Genomic DNA, 14,618 nt, shown 5'->3' with positions numbered 1-14,618 from the left:
TGCAGTGCTCTCCGTTGGACGGCCCCTCCGTGGTCTCTTCACACTCACGCACGGGCGCACACACGAAGACTAAGTGCACACACTCTGCGGAGAACATGCCGAGGCATGCGCAGACGCACACACAGGTACATGCAGGGACGGGAATATGTGAGGACATAAATACACATAAAATGCAGCTGGAAAGCAGGACACACAGTATCCCCCCGGCACACATATTATGCCTCACACCCCTCTCCCCTATTACCCTCCTCATTCCACTTTAAGTGCTTACTCAAACTGCTCCCATGCATAAAGAGGAAGCAGTTCCGCTTATTGGTTTATTGTTGTTGAGTGACATTCTCAATTAGTTTTCATCTGAGCCTCGTGGTGTCTGACCTCTTGAGTTGTTTTTCAAAGCTCATTATAAAAGCAATGGAATTCTACATCCATGGTGCTGGCTAACCTTGGCCCGGGTCCAATGCATTCTGGCTAACAAAGTGGGCTCGAGAAACTTCAGCCCGCGTGGTTAAGGACCTCCCCGCAGGGCTCAGATGCTTCACTATTTAATTCAGCAACACAACAGCATCCCTGTGGCATCTTTAACCACTCCACTCCAACTGAAAACTGAAAAAGATTTCTGTTTTCTGGAAAAGCCAAATGGCTATCTCACTACCTCAGTCTGTCATCTTTAGGGACCTGATTAAACGTAGACAGAAAGAAAGCCTTTCCTGAAAAGGCTAGATATCATTGCTAACAAAGCTGAGGACAGCTTTTCCAAAAAAAATAAATAAATAAAATAAAAAACAAGCCAAAAAAAAAGGATGCAATGAATTTAAACTCCTCCCATGTACATACAAAATAGACTAGTTATAGGAAGCCTGTATCTCATGTCACAGGGGACTCGAACATCAGTGAATGAAAACAAAAGCCCAGAAAAAGATTTTCTCATAGAAGTGGCAGACAGAAAAGAAATTAAAGTTGCTCCGTGATTGACCTTTACTCTCCACGGTGCCACATTACTAACCTCACCAAGGACCGCTTCAATTAGCTTTACCCGCGTTCCACCGGATGGATATGACTCAGCCTCGACTCAGGCTCCGATCCCTTTCTTTTCTCAGAGGCAGTGTGTTCACTTTCCCAAGCTGGGAGCTTTCATTCTTTCAAATTAAGTGTAACAACACTCACCGTGCACCTGGCAGTTCTTGTTCTGATGGGATTGAGGCGTATTTTGGGGCTCTTTTTGTGTTTGACATTTCGGCTGGTTGTACTTCTCTATGCATTTGGCTCATTTTTTCTTTTCCTCCAAGACGAAGTCGCAATGTCGGGGTGGTCGAATTGGACCGTCTCTGACCTGCTTTTGTTTCAGGGGTCTCTAGATGGACAGCCTTCATACTGAGAGCACCTGACAAATGTTTCCCCTGACATACCATTTCGCCCTCCTCCTCCCATCTCTTGTCGTGCCCTTCCACATGCCTAAGCATTTTAACGACATAGGCTTCCAGGCTTTCTCTGGCCTGGATGGATTGATGGAGCAAGGGTCCTACAGAGCAAAACAATCTGCAGACTTTTTTTTTTTTTCTGGAAGGCAAAACAATGAGAGAGGGAAGAGAAAAGCAATAGAAGATTTTGAGGAGTCAGATAAAGGACATGTGTTAGGTCTGCTCAGGGATTTTCATTATTCTCCATTTTCAACAGAAGCAATGATGAAAACAAAACATTTCCTATCTCTCAAAGTGGCAATTTGCCCATTTAATGCCTGTGTTATGCGGGCCTGACATCCTTTCATCCGCCGTCTTTGCACTAATGTAATTCTTTTTTTTTTCCTTTTATTTCTTGGCTGATAATTCTCACTTTATTTCCATTAAGCTTTGTTTGTTCACAGCGATCTGTTGCTGTAATTTATTAGAGCTGTCAGCTTAAATGATGTGGCATGCCGACACGGCCCAGCAAATAGTGTCCCCCCCCTTCCTCTTCTCCTTTTATGGAGAGCTGCCCTAGTTTTTTACGGGGAGGAAGAGGGAGACATTACAATTAAGGTGGCGACATCGACCCCCTGGTGGCCATGCTCAGGGACCAGATGTCCTGTCAGAGAGATGCCGGCCCTCACCTCCAGGGAGCTCTGGGTTGAAATCTGGTTCATGTCTCAGTGGGGGAACGCTACTGCTCCTGTTCCATCATTAATTCAAGGATAACAGATTCTGGAAGTATGAGCCTCTTTTCTTTTTTTGTCCATTACGCGCTGCTCCACAACAAAACTTACTAATTCAGCCATTTGTTCTGCCCTCCATACAAACGGTCAGGATCTCTGCTGTTCAGATCGACCTGAATGGATGTCATGCGTGAGCAGCCCAACAATACGGGAATCTTCAAAGCATGAAAAACACTTGTATATCGACAGAGAAGAAAGCTATAATGGCTCTTGGCGAAAAAGGGAAATGGATCAAATTAGAGACATTTCAGTGGCGTCAGTATGTCTGTGCGATTCATTCATTACCTGTTGCGGCCCATTCATGCATCAACACATTTTTGGTTTGTCACCTCATTAACGATGGAGGGAATTAGCATGGCTTTTCAGGAAGCAAATAATCTGCTTGGCCTGCTAAATTGACTTTGTCCTCACCCTTTTTAGGCTCAGGATGTTTGACAGATGCCCGACTATCACTGCTGTATGAAGTACATGTCATTTCCCTCACAGGAGGCCTTAGAGGAAATGCGATCACAAAGAGACCCCACAATCTTCACTTTTTCATTCGCGAGCCCTGGATACTGCCTTTCTCTCTCATTTTGTCCTGTTCTCCTTTTGTGCAAGACGGCTGCTGGTTTTTGAGATGAAAGACACTTGTTTGGCAGCCTTCAAAGAGTCACAGAACTCTGAAAGTCACTTGTGTTGCAGAGCTGTTCATTCTCCATTTTATATCCAATATGGAGGTGATGATCAAAAGGATCAGAGCTGAGGGAGAAGCTAAAAGTCTGTCTGCTTTGGAGTAAACAACAACAATGGCAATCTGCAGTCCCACACAAGGCTCTTTTAAGGATTGTCCTTCAGCTAATGAAAGATCACTATTTCTGTATTAGAAAAATGCTTCAGGTACTGATTAACTTATAGCCGCCTTTTCTCGCTATATTAGAAATCGGAGTGGACAGATTTGCTAGATTTTTAACTAAATGAATTAGATCCGAGGTATCATATAGTGTATTTAATTAATCCATTAACTGATTCTGCACATCTCAAGGCGAGAAAAAAAAAAAAAAAAAACTGAGGAAAAATATCAAAGCATGAAACAGTTACAGAGAGCTTGCAGATAAGGACTGACAGTCAACTCCAAGCCATTAACTCTCCACTCAGTGTGGAGCGCACCCATCTGGAGGAGACTCTTTGGGCTGCAGGAGATTCAACATAAATTTATGAGATAGCTTCTCCATGTTTCAAAAGAGGCCGTGTTAGAGTTTGTACAGCTGGGCCTGAGCAAATTGCATTTTTAAATGAAAGCCGTGTTAATAATTCATGCTCATAACCTGGGGAAAGTTTGGGGGCCGCGAACTGGAGGTGATGGGGGGGGATTGGTGACACTCCTGAACATCCCACTGTGTGCTGCCACGATCATCTTTAGATGCCCTTCTGCATTTTTAATGCCCTGCTGTGCCGGTGTCACACATGATTGGGACAGAGACATTGACTTTTCCCATACCAGATCACAGTGAAGCATAAGCTAAAAGTCACACACGGGTTTTTCTTTAAAATTTATATTAAAATAATAATATAAATCTCTCATGTTCCTCTACAACTCTGCAGAAAACAAACAGCATGGCGTCCTTTGAAAGCCCATTGTCAAGTAGTTTGAACCAAAGCTGTTTAGAGTAAGATAGGCAAACAATGTGAAGTAATAAAATTAGCATACAACGAAAGCGAGGAATAATCACATTTGGCGCTTGTTTGCACATACGCTCAAATACTCTACTCAGACAACAAATACACTGGCATTAAGGATTAGGGCTGCAAGACGCAGATATGTTTTAATTTGTGACAAGAATGCTCTCCCTCCGAGATTTCTTTTTCTTTCATTGCTGTTCTTTCTTCTCCTCTCACTTCCTTTCCCAGGCGCCAGATATATTTGTTTACCTTGGGAGGCATTGTGTTGTCATTACCATCATCCGTCTACTATTAGATAACATTGCCTTCCAGCAGGAAGAAAATCCTCTAGTCATCCCGAAAAAATGAGAACAGGACTTTTACCTAAATGCTACTTTGCCTTCCCCCCAACGAGCCCATGAAATCCCTCAGATGCACAGTCTATTTTCATCGTACTTCTTTCTCTGTTTCCTGTGTGCATCAGCGGTGACCAATGCACTCCACATTGCCCCTTGGAAAAATAACTTTACATATAGATGCGTACAGACATAGATATAAAGACTGTACGGTCAAACATAGATTTCATATATCACAAACCTGAAACCAAGCCTTCGGGGAGACTGTCTCGGCAATAACGCTGCTCCCATTTTCCCCAAAACGCCTCATGGGTATCAGTTATGAAATGGGACCTAAATTGCAGTGGACCTGAGCACTGAGCCTCTCTGAACTAGATACACCTGTGATGATGACACTGCAGGGAAACCAGGGTGCCAGCAATTGACAGTCCATTTTATAGTAACTATCCACTGGTCCTACTTCCTGCTCTTAAAAGAAGATGAGTTGACCATGGTGGACCTGCCTATCCACCATACCCATCTCGCCTGATGTTAGTTCTTTACAGGGCGCTGTCCACTCATCCTCGTCATTACGTGTGCCTTTCTCTCGTAACATTATCGCTTTCGATAAGGCTTCAATAAACTGCGCGTGGCTTTTAGGTTTCTCTCTCTTGCCGCTCTAATCCAATCTCTGATGTGGAGTCTGTTCATCATCGTGCACCGCAGGCATTTTCTGTGTCCCTGCGCTCTTCGTTGCACAGGAAGTAATGGATGGCCTTGCCCTTGGTTCACCCCAAGGCCCTCTGGTTCCTCCTCAACTGTCTGTCTTCAGGTTGCCTCGAATGGGTCTACGCTGTGGTATTTTGATTTGATTAAATCAGGTTTAAAAGGTTAGAGACGGAAGGAGGCAGGGGGATTGCCCTGCCCAGTATTGTGAGCCAGTCCTCTGCCATTTAGCATTGGGCAGTGGCCAAAGGAAAGTGGAAAACTGAAATGACTTCTGTGCTCCTTTGTGATTTGCACTAATGTCCCCCAGGGATTGAGCAATGACCACTGTGAATTCCCCCAGGACGCCAGCCAGATTGAAACCCCTGCCAACAGATTTGAAAGGAAAGCAAATCATTTAAACTCCCTGGTGTGCATTAGCATTTTTTCAGTGCCCGGGCCAGCCTCCACAATATTAAATTGCACTTGATAAAATAAAATAAAAATCAGAGAGTGCGACAAGAGCTCTTCAATTTCTGAATCTGTAAAGTGAATACTGGAGTGTCCTCTGAAAAATTAATTATGCTTTAATTCACTTTGTTTACTTTATCATGTTTCTGACATCCACTCGAGGAGCCCAGCCAATAAAGAAAGGACTTGAGATAGAAGAGGCGCTGAGGCACTGAAAGGTGAGACGTGGCAGAGGCGCAGTCAAACACTATACTGTATATCTTGGGATTGCCTTTAGCGAGTCGTGCATGTGACACCACAGTATTATGGCATATAAAAATAGGCCACGTATTACAGTGGGTAGGGTGAGTCCCAGTGGCACCATATTAAGGAAACATCAAAAGCGCTGGCTTACAATCAATACGGCCATTTTCTTAGATCAGGATATATTAATGTTTGAGGATCAATACAAAACTTTATTTATAGCATGCTACAGAGCACACCAATACTGTTCAGCCCTCAGTGCTCACATACATGTTATTGTGCTCTGGCAGATTGCTGTTTGGTGATGCAAGTGAGGGTATGGAATGTGTGTGTGTGTGTGTGTGTGCGTGTCTGTGTGCGTCTTTCACCGCATGTCTTTCTGTAGGATGGCGCCAGATGAAGCTTTGCCTTGTAAACAACTACAATGACACAGAGCCACAGGCCTCACACTGAATTTGTCTGGAGACCAATAGAGGGAATTTCTATCGCCATGCAAACCAAGCATCCCGTGTCACAGGCTTCTTAAGACTGCTGTCGAGCGCTCCTGGATTTCCCTAAACAAATACACAAATAGGAACGAAGTTGGCTTGCTGCCAACATTAGTGGTGCTCAAAGAGTTTTTTGTGGGGGAGGGGTGGCATGCGGGGCAGTTTCTGGCTCCGATGCTAACATTGCGAACCCCACTAGTGAATGGTCCTTTCTTCCCATTTGCTTAATTGTCTTAGTGGGGCAGGCAGGTGGCTCGAAGCCTCATTTGGCATCTGGTGAAAAAAAAAAAGAAAAAACAACAACAAAAAAAAGGCACATCTACACAGTGTATGGGAGTGTTGGGGGAGGGTGACAGCATTGGATATTTTTCATTCTCAAAGCTGCGTATCCCCCCTTGGCATCTTTCAAAAGTTTTGGCTTGGATCAAGAACAAGTTTATGCTGATATTGTGTCTGATGTGCTCTGCTGAATAAAATATCTTTTGGTATCGGAGCTAAATCAAATAGCCTTTCAAAAAGCCATGCCTCTCACCATTGGTGTCTGGTACCATAGAGGGAACGCTTATCCTATCTGTTTATTAAATAGAAGCTACCGAGCCCTTCCATTAAGCACCGCTGAGCACAATTTGGATGTAGCTACTAAAATGGAAGCATACAAATAGAGAGGTAATGCCAGAGGCACATCGCTACACGTGACTGTCCCACACCATGGTGTTTTACAAGTGTTCCCAAGAGTGGACGTTAGAATGGCGTCCAGACGCATGGACGGCCCCAAGGTTTGCTTCCAAATGGAAGTACTGTACATGCCATATAACACCACTGTCTATTTAAAAACATGCGCAGCAGTTGTAATGGCAGACAGAGACACATCCACATCATCCACAGGTGAGGAGCTTCTCCCTCCCTAGATTCTGCTTGTCCAAGTTAAAAGGCTGATTTGCATTTATATTGCCATTCAAGGCTCGCAGCTGTAATTGTCGTGGCGCGGAGGCAAATGCACAGACGCCACGCACACTGCATGCATACATGCACACACAGAATGCATGTGAAGTGCGCAGTGTGAAAAGCTTTTGTTGCGATTCTTTTGCATGAAAATGTTGATACAGTGAGAAGCAGAGAAAGAGAGATGGAGGGCTGAGGGGGTGGGGGTGAGTTCACCCAGGTGTAATATTGAGCTGTCCCAGAAACTTCCCGCCAAACACCAGGAAGTCGTTATCAGATCAGCAACCCAATTCCTCAAGTGCCTCCTGTGCTGAAGCGCCACATGCATCTACTAGGCCCCTTCCTAACACAGCCTTTCACAATCATGTCGATGCATTGGCTGGCTGGTTTACTCACAAATGTTTGCGCAGTGGCTGGACACATAACAGGACACAGGTGGCAGAACTGCATACTGCACTGCTCTACACATCGGCACAGATAGCATAAACGGAAAGAAAAATGGGAAAGGTAGTTTCAGGCTAACACGCTCAATTTATACATGAACCTACAAATTAGTCTGCCTGGCACGAGGCACAGGTTTTTGTAGGTCACAAAAGCTCTCTGCGTAGGTTGCATGTACAATACTGAACATGCACGAGCCTTACATACATAAGTAGCCGTATTTCAAACTAAGGTATGGTATACATGCATATGCAACATGTACAAATTTAACGTTAACCTTCAACGATTCAATTTTACGGGTGAAGCACATATTCAATAAATTAATACTGAACAATTAAAGCTTTTTGTATCATTAACAAAACCTAATTTTCATCCACCAAATCATCTTAAAGTTGCAATCTGTAACTTTCTGCACACACAAACTACAGCAGAGATGACGGAACATGTAGTTGCACCTCATTGTTGTTGCTATGCAGCGAAAATGCCATCGCATTTACCTTGTCATTTGGTAATGACAAGCTAATAGGTGTGATCCAACCACCTTGATCGAGATTTGCCATTAGAGCATGGAGAGCGTCTCCAACCGGCCTAAATGTGCTGTTTCACTCCGGCATACAAATGAATGTAATGATCTTTCTCACAGACATTAGAACTGATAGCTTCAAGGTTTTAGCCTTATCTAAACAAAGTTTTGCTCCATTAACCGGACAAACACAAATATAACTTTGTAAATGCACAGAAAGTAACTAAAGGATAATATGTTATTTGCATAATGGCAACAAATAACAGATTCATCATTCTTTTGTCCACACATTTTACATTTTCACCCACGTAACCGTGTGTTCTTGTTTTGTTCACCATCATCATGACAGATGTTGAGTCACGCTCTGTGGTGTCAACTTTAACAGAAGCACAACTCTGCATTTATGGACATATATATATATATATATATATATATATATATATATATATATATATGGCACGCAGGTCTTGTCTCAGCTAAATGTTTGCATACAGTATAAACCCTGCAACAGGTAATACTGTATTCACCCATCCATCTGTTGAGAATGTTCTTTGTTTTTTGTCGTTTTTTTTAAAGATATGTTAACAGAGAATGTGAGACAAAATGAACATTTAAGTGTGCGGATGTCTTGATAATAATGCCTCAGATTTACAAAGCAGAGTTCTGACAAGAAAGGAACAAACTTTGTATTGTTACATTGTTTGAACCCACCTGTGTTTTACAAGCAATCACAGATCCCTGAAGCAAGTTTAAAAAATATCTATCAAAAACCTCTGCTAGGTAGAGACAGGATTAGCAGAGGAGAGGCACAGTCGAGCTAAAAACACCAACATTTTTCTTTTAGCCCTGCTGTGCCAATGCTTTGTCCTCTCCAAGGAAAAATAACACAGCGTGGTCCACCACTACTCTACTTACAGCACGCCCACAACTGAAAACACATGGACCTAAAGACCTGCCTTTAGTTGCTTACATAGCCTGTTGTTGCCTGTGCATTAAACTGCAATTTAGAAGCCATTAATCCATCCCATAATCTGTCACCAAATAAAATCCTGACTGGGGCTAGCGAGGGCTTCCGCAGACTTTGCCACATTTGCCTGCATTCTTATGTTTAGTCCTTTTTAAAAATCACCAAACTCCGACTATCTTCCTGTCTTCCAAGGATGACCTCTCAGATGGATGGAGATGCGACCGCAAAGAGCTGAATGAAGACGTGCAGATGCTAACCCTGCCTTCACAGGTGACCTACTGGTCACAACAGCATCTGGTTGAATTACTTAACACTGCCGCCCAATAGACATGTAATCCGGGATAATGCCCTTTTGCTGAGTGCTCCAATCTGGATAAATTCATCCCTGAGGAATGAGATCCAGCAGCAAAGTCTCGGATCGAGAGAGAGAGGAGATGAGGAGCTTGGGGGTTGATTGGTTGGTGCTAAAGAAAACTGTTGGGGCTGGGAGGAGAGTCTTCTGGATGGATAATGAAGCCCAACAGTAAACAGCTTGATTTTGTTGACGGACTGCAGGAGAGGAAGCAGATCATTGCCTGGTTTTCCAAGAACACTCCAAACTAATCATATTCCCTTCCCTGGCTGACCTGAATCCTAGCAGACTCGAAATGAGGCTTTCATCCAAACTGCAGCCACTGGATATACTGTACTTACTTCCATTCTGCATTTTTATTATGGTACTGCCTACAGCGGGAACACTTACAACACTGTGTTTTTCCATAATACATGCCTATCGCTTTAAAACTATCCCCGTCTCTCCCTCTTTTCTTACAGGGTATTAACCAAATATAAGTCTTCGCCAAAACCGATTTTTCTTGGAAATTGCATCTCTCATTAACGCCACAACCACTGCCAAACATTGGGACTTACAAGTTCCAGCTGTCCAGCGGCAGCCTCTTAGATTATTTATTCATATGTTTGCTTATTACCATAAATATCCAACAGGGCACTCAGCTCGGAGGGATTACAGTGGTCTTAATCTATCGTGGCACAGAAATGAGCAGGGGTCACAGCGGCTGAGGTGACTTAAGCCGGCTAGCCTTGATGGGACATGCAGCACAAACAAGAAAACAAACTGCATGCCACTGGGCGCCATTATGAACTGATGACATCATCTGTCACTCACTCTGTTTGGAGTCCAGACAGGGTTAGCATTACTCAAGCCAACTGTCACGTACGGTGACTGGGTAAGTCACACAAGCAGGACAAGGACACATCTGTGTTTCTTATCAGGCATATTAATTGTAAGGTACCAGACTCCCATCAGAACACACACAAAGCTCACAACCAATTCAGTCTCCACTCTGGGCTTGTTAGTCATGTTACTTGTGTTTAAAATACGACTGCTGGAACGGCGACGCCTCTGACAACATGTAAGAAAAATGTATATTGGTTTTAGCATTCCGATAGAATGGGGATGAATCAATTAATTATCTCTGAGTTATTATGGTCATAATCCGTGCATTAGGCAGCAGTGTGTCTTGCTTACAAATAACTATTCATAATTATGAGGCTGAAAATTGGTATTTCTGTTTGAGTAGTGTTGTGAAATGTAATGGGCTGTATTTCTTTCTCTCCTTTTTCCTCTTTGGAGAAGGGAGAATGATTTCTCCGTCTATAAAAAAATCCACACATCCAGACATGACATTGGAAAGACATTTAATTATACTTTGGTTGAGAAATATGTATCAAAGCCTGCCGCCCATGAAAAGCGGATTTAGAGTCGTCAGACAGCAGTTAATAGACAGCAGTAAATGAAATAGGGGCTGTTGGGGGTACTAAGACATGCTTTCCAGGACTAAGAAACAGCTTAGTCTGGCTGGGTGCTGAAATCGGGACTTCTGACACGAGATATATGAGCGGGTGGGAGATAATGAAGGCGATTGGGGGGAGGGAAGGGGCAGGAGATTTTTAAGAAGATTGAGATTCATTCCTGTGCAGCAGCACTGCCCCTAGTGGGCAAACCTTAAGTCGAGGGTAGCCCCAAAACAACATTTAATTTCCCTGAGAAAGTGGACCAAAAACCCAGTAATTTCACAAGGTGTCATTCAGAGTAAAACAGAGATAAAGAGACAGAGAGAGACTCAGAGGAGGAGAGGCAGGGGGTGAGGGGGGGACAGTGCCCATACACGTAACACTGAGGATGTTTGATTTTTCTCGAGCACATTTCCTTCAGAGCCTGGCACATCCAGTACAAGACTATTCTTAAACTGCCCCTCCTCCACCGGGACATCATGCTCTCACATATTTCACCCCTTTCCCCGACAGAGGCTGGGGCTCTCAATCACACTGCATCTCACAGCAGACGAATTAAAAAAAAAAACAGAAAAAAAAAAAAACAAAAAAAACAGAAGGAGCGGGGTTAGCCAGGGAGGGAGAAATGTGTCGCTGCAAGGTGAAGAGTGAAATCAAGAGAACAAGAGCCAAGTGAAGGATGTGAGAGATGTTGGACGCGATTATAGATAGGGATGGGGAGGAGGTGCGAGGAGATGGACGAGGTCCCGGACAAGTTTGGCCTAAGGTGAGTGTGTTCCTGGAGACCGTCTCCCAGATCCTCCTGACTGGGGCTGTGTCGTCTGTCACTGGCGGGAGAGGTGACAGCAAAAGAAAATGTGCCCTAGATGTGCACAGTCAACAGCACCATGAGGACGGAGAACAGCTTTCCTTCTCCTCATCCTCCCTCTCTGGCGTGCTCTGGACCATTTATTAGTCAAAGTTGAGGGGAAAAAAAACTGCTCAGCGCCTCTGCATACCGACACACTCTCCTCTCTGGCTCATTCTCTCGGTTTTTGCGCTCCCTTTCTTTCTCCCTCCTCTTGCAGGATATCTGCGGCTAAGTGTATGACTGCTATGGCCACAACTCCCCTCTGTCCCCCCTCTTCATAAAAACGAGATTGTTTTCCGCTGCTTTCTGCTGACAGTGGCTCGGCACATAAACAGAACCGTAATTTGTACAACAACAGTAAGATACGGGGAAGCACTTTTTTTTTCTCCCCAGAGGCATGCATAGAGAAGGTAGGTTGTTATCCCCTGTTTACCTGGCAGGAAAAGCAGTATTTTATATTATGGTAATAACCAACTGTGCTGAAATGCACAGTAATCCCATCTCATTCCGGTTGCAGCAATTGCCTCATTCCTGCTAGTACTATCTGAGATATGGCGCTGGTTGTTCCTAGAACTGGGGCTAAGCCTGCGATGGTATGCGAATAAAAAATGTGATGGTCACAGAATCAAAGTCCAAAATAAAGTGTGCTGCATGTCAATAAATCAAACCCCCTCTGCAGTTTTAATGTCTAATACAAGTAGGATAGGATGCTATAGGATGCTATTCATGCTTTACACTTGCAAGAAATGGAACTACAATGCAGGGCAGCAGAGATAGAGATGGAGTAGAAGTTAGTTGTCTACACAAAACCTAGCAGATGCTTAACATCGTGGAGGAGAAGAGACTAATGACTGATCATGTATTTCTGCATCACGGTAAGCACAGATGGTGCAGAAAGAATTGACAATGAGATCAGGGGAACAGAGCACAGCCAAGCAGCAACATCAGGAGCAGTTACAGCGTCTACAGTGCCACGTCTGATGTGCTATAACTGCCCCGCAACAAAAGCCTGTGACCTGGAGGCTCATTCCGCCCTCCGGGTCGGCTCGCGTCGCTCGTGTGGTTGTCCCAGGTCGTACGCAGTCATAAAGAAAACAGGCGGTAAGGGGATTTACACCCATTAAAGGGCGGGAGATGAGAGGGAATTAGAAGCTTCATCACTCCAGTCAGATTCAAATTAGCCTGTCCTGATATCATTATTTTCTCCCCGTTTCTGCATGAAAAATGAGTCGGCAGAAAAGTACAATCGCAGCAAATTGCTGTATTTGATGAGCGTTTTTTTTTTTTTTTTTTCTTTTGTTTTCTCTGTTTAGGCTATAAATCAACACGTGGAACAGCTGAATTCAGTGCTGTAGAAAATGATCTTGTTTACGAAGCTTCATTTATCTGCCGCTGGGTTTGCAGCGTGTTACCGGATTGGAGCTGTCAATTCAAACGCAACGTGTGGACAATCTCAGATCTCAGATGGGAGAAGGCTGGATTTTGCCGTTTCTGTGCTGTTTTTCCACACACAAATTTACATCTCCCTCTGGGAAACAACTGCACACACACACACTCACACACACACGCACATATCAAATATATACAGAGAGACGCACAGATACCCACATTCATTCAGTCAGTACCCTCCCTAGCATGTAGTTCAACGAGACGGGGTCAAACTTTGAAAAGAGATGGCGGCCGTGTCATTGACCCAAACCCTGTGGAGCGTAAAGCAGGGGCGCTCGCTGTGGGCTGGGGACGCCGCCAAGAGCTGACAAACGTCCGCCGCCTGATTCTGCCCTCACACCGGTCCAAACCATCACACAGACACTACACAGGTAGAGTTCTGCTGTACTTTCCTCACCTCTATTGTTTTCCAAAGACAACCACCTGGTGGCAAGCTGGGGAAACAACTAATCCATCCTCATTCTGTCCACAAACAGACTGTCTAGGAATAAAAATAACAACAGCAGCTACTGTCCAGAGGGCTGCAATTCCCAAGCAATACTCATGAGTCTGTCTTCTGAAGCACTTCACCATTAACTTTTTCTCTCGCTTTTCTTTTTGAGCAGACCCCCCGTGGTTGGACTCAATGGGGAAGGGCTGTCAGTTCAAAACAATGTGACTCAGGAGTGAACGCTTGACTGAACTGGACTGGGGTTAGAGGGCTTTGTTTGTGTGTGTCTGCGTGTGTGACAGGAATACCAAGCCCGCATAGGAAGTATTTAACTTGTCTGGTCTGAGAGCAATGACAAACGACTGATGGAAAAGAAAGTGCAGGCTGCGACTGTTCGCAGCTCCTTAACCCCAGGACACTTCTCCCTCTGATTTCCTCCTTTCTCGTTTGCGTCATACACAACAGCGCACATGGGAGTGCTATATCACAAGCAGTCAAAAAAAAAAACAAAAAAAAAGAAAAAACACAGATGGTAGGACAAGCTCAGCCATCACAGCGAGATGAATTCAGAGACACAGTCCCCAGCCAGCAAGTCACATAGCAATCACAAGCACGCGAGATGTGATGAATAAGCAAGTTAATCTGGAAAACTTACCGTGTCCGGAGATCCACAGGAGCAGGAGGACCCAGGGGATCATGACTGGGGAGTGGAGAGGGCAAAACCTACGGAAAACAGTGGGCGAGTGTGAAATTGAAGTTGGCAGGCACAAACACATGCACGAGATGAGACAGTGCTCCTCTGTGCTGCTGGGGGTGTGGGGGGGGGGGACGGATGCTACAGTCCCTCAGTGGTGTCTCCTTTTACCAGTGGAAGGCTGGTAGTCTGTCTTCAGTCCTTCTCGTCTTCTGCTGGCTCCTCTTCCCCTCTCTCTCTCCCTGCGTCTCCTTCCTCTCTGTGGCACTCTTCAGAGTTGCCGGTGGTAAGCTCTGCCTCGCACGCTCTCTTGTTGATGTGAGCTCGTGGACTTTCTGTGTCTCCGCTGCTGACTCTGAGCACACACAACACACACGCTCACTCTTTCTCTCTCTCGCTCGCTCGCACGGCTTCTCATTGCCCATCCATTCTCAGTCTCTTCAGCCCTCACTCACGC

General features: G+C 44.7%; 1 protein-coding gene across 1 annotated transcript in view; it reads right to left on the bottom strand.

The window, feature by feature from the left end:
• Positions 1–14,243, bottom strand: part of kirrel3b (kirre like nephrin family adhesion molecule 3b) — a 156,913-nt gene extending 142,670 nt beyond the window's left edge. The window contains exon 1 of the mRNA XM_041940860.1: positions 14,123–14,243. Coding sequence (XP_041796794.1) covers positions 14,123–14,243 — 121 coding nt within the window. The remainder of the gene's footprint in view (positions 1–14,122) is intronic.
• Positions 14,244–14,618: the final 375 nt, after the last annotated feature.

This window comes from Chelmon rostratus, chromosome 7 (assembly GCF_017976325.1).
Source record: "Chelmon rostratus isolate fCheRos1 chromosome 7, fCheRos1.pri, whole genome shotgun sequence".
In the NCBI taxonomy this organism is placed as follows: Eukaryota; Metazoa; Chordata; class Actinopteri; order Chaetodontiformes; family Chaetodontidae; genus Chelmon; species Chelmon rostratus.
This window is presented reverse-complemented; position numbering and strand designations above follow the sequence as displayed.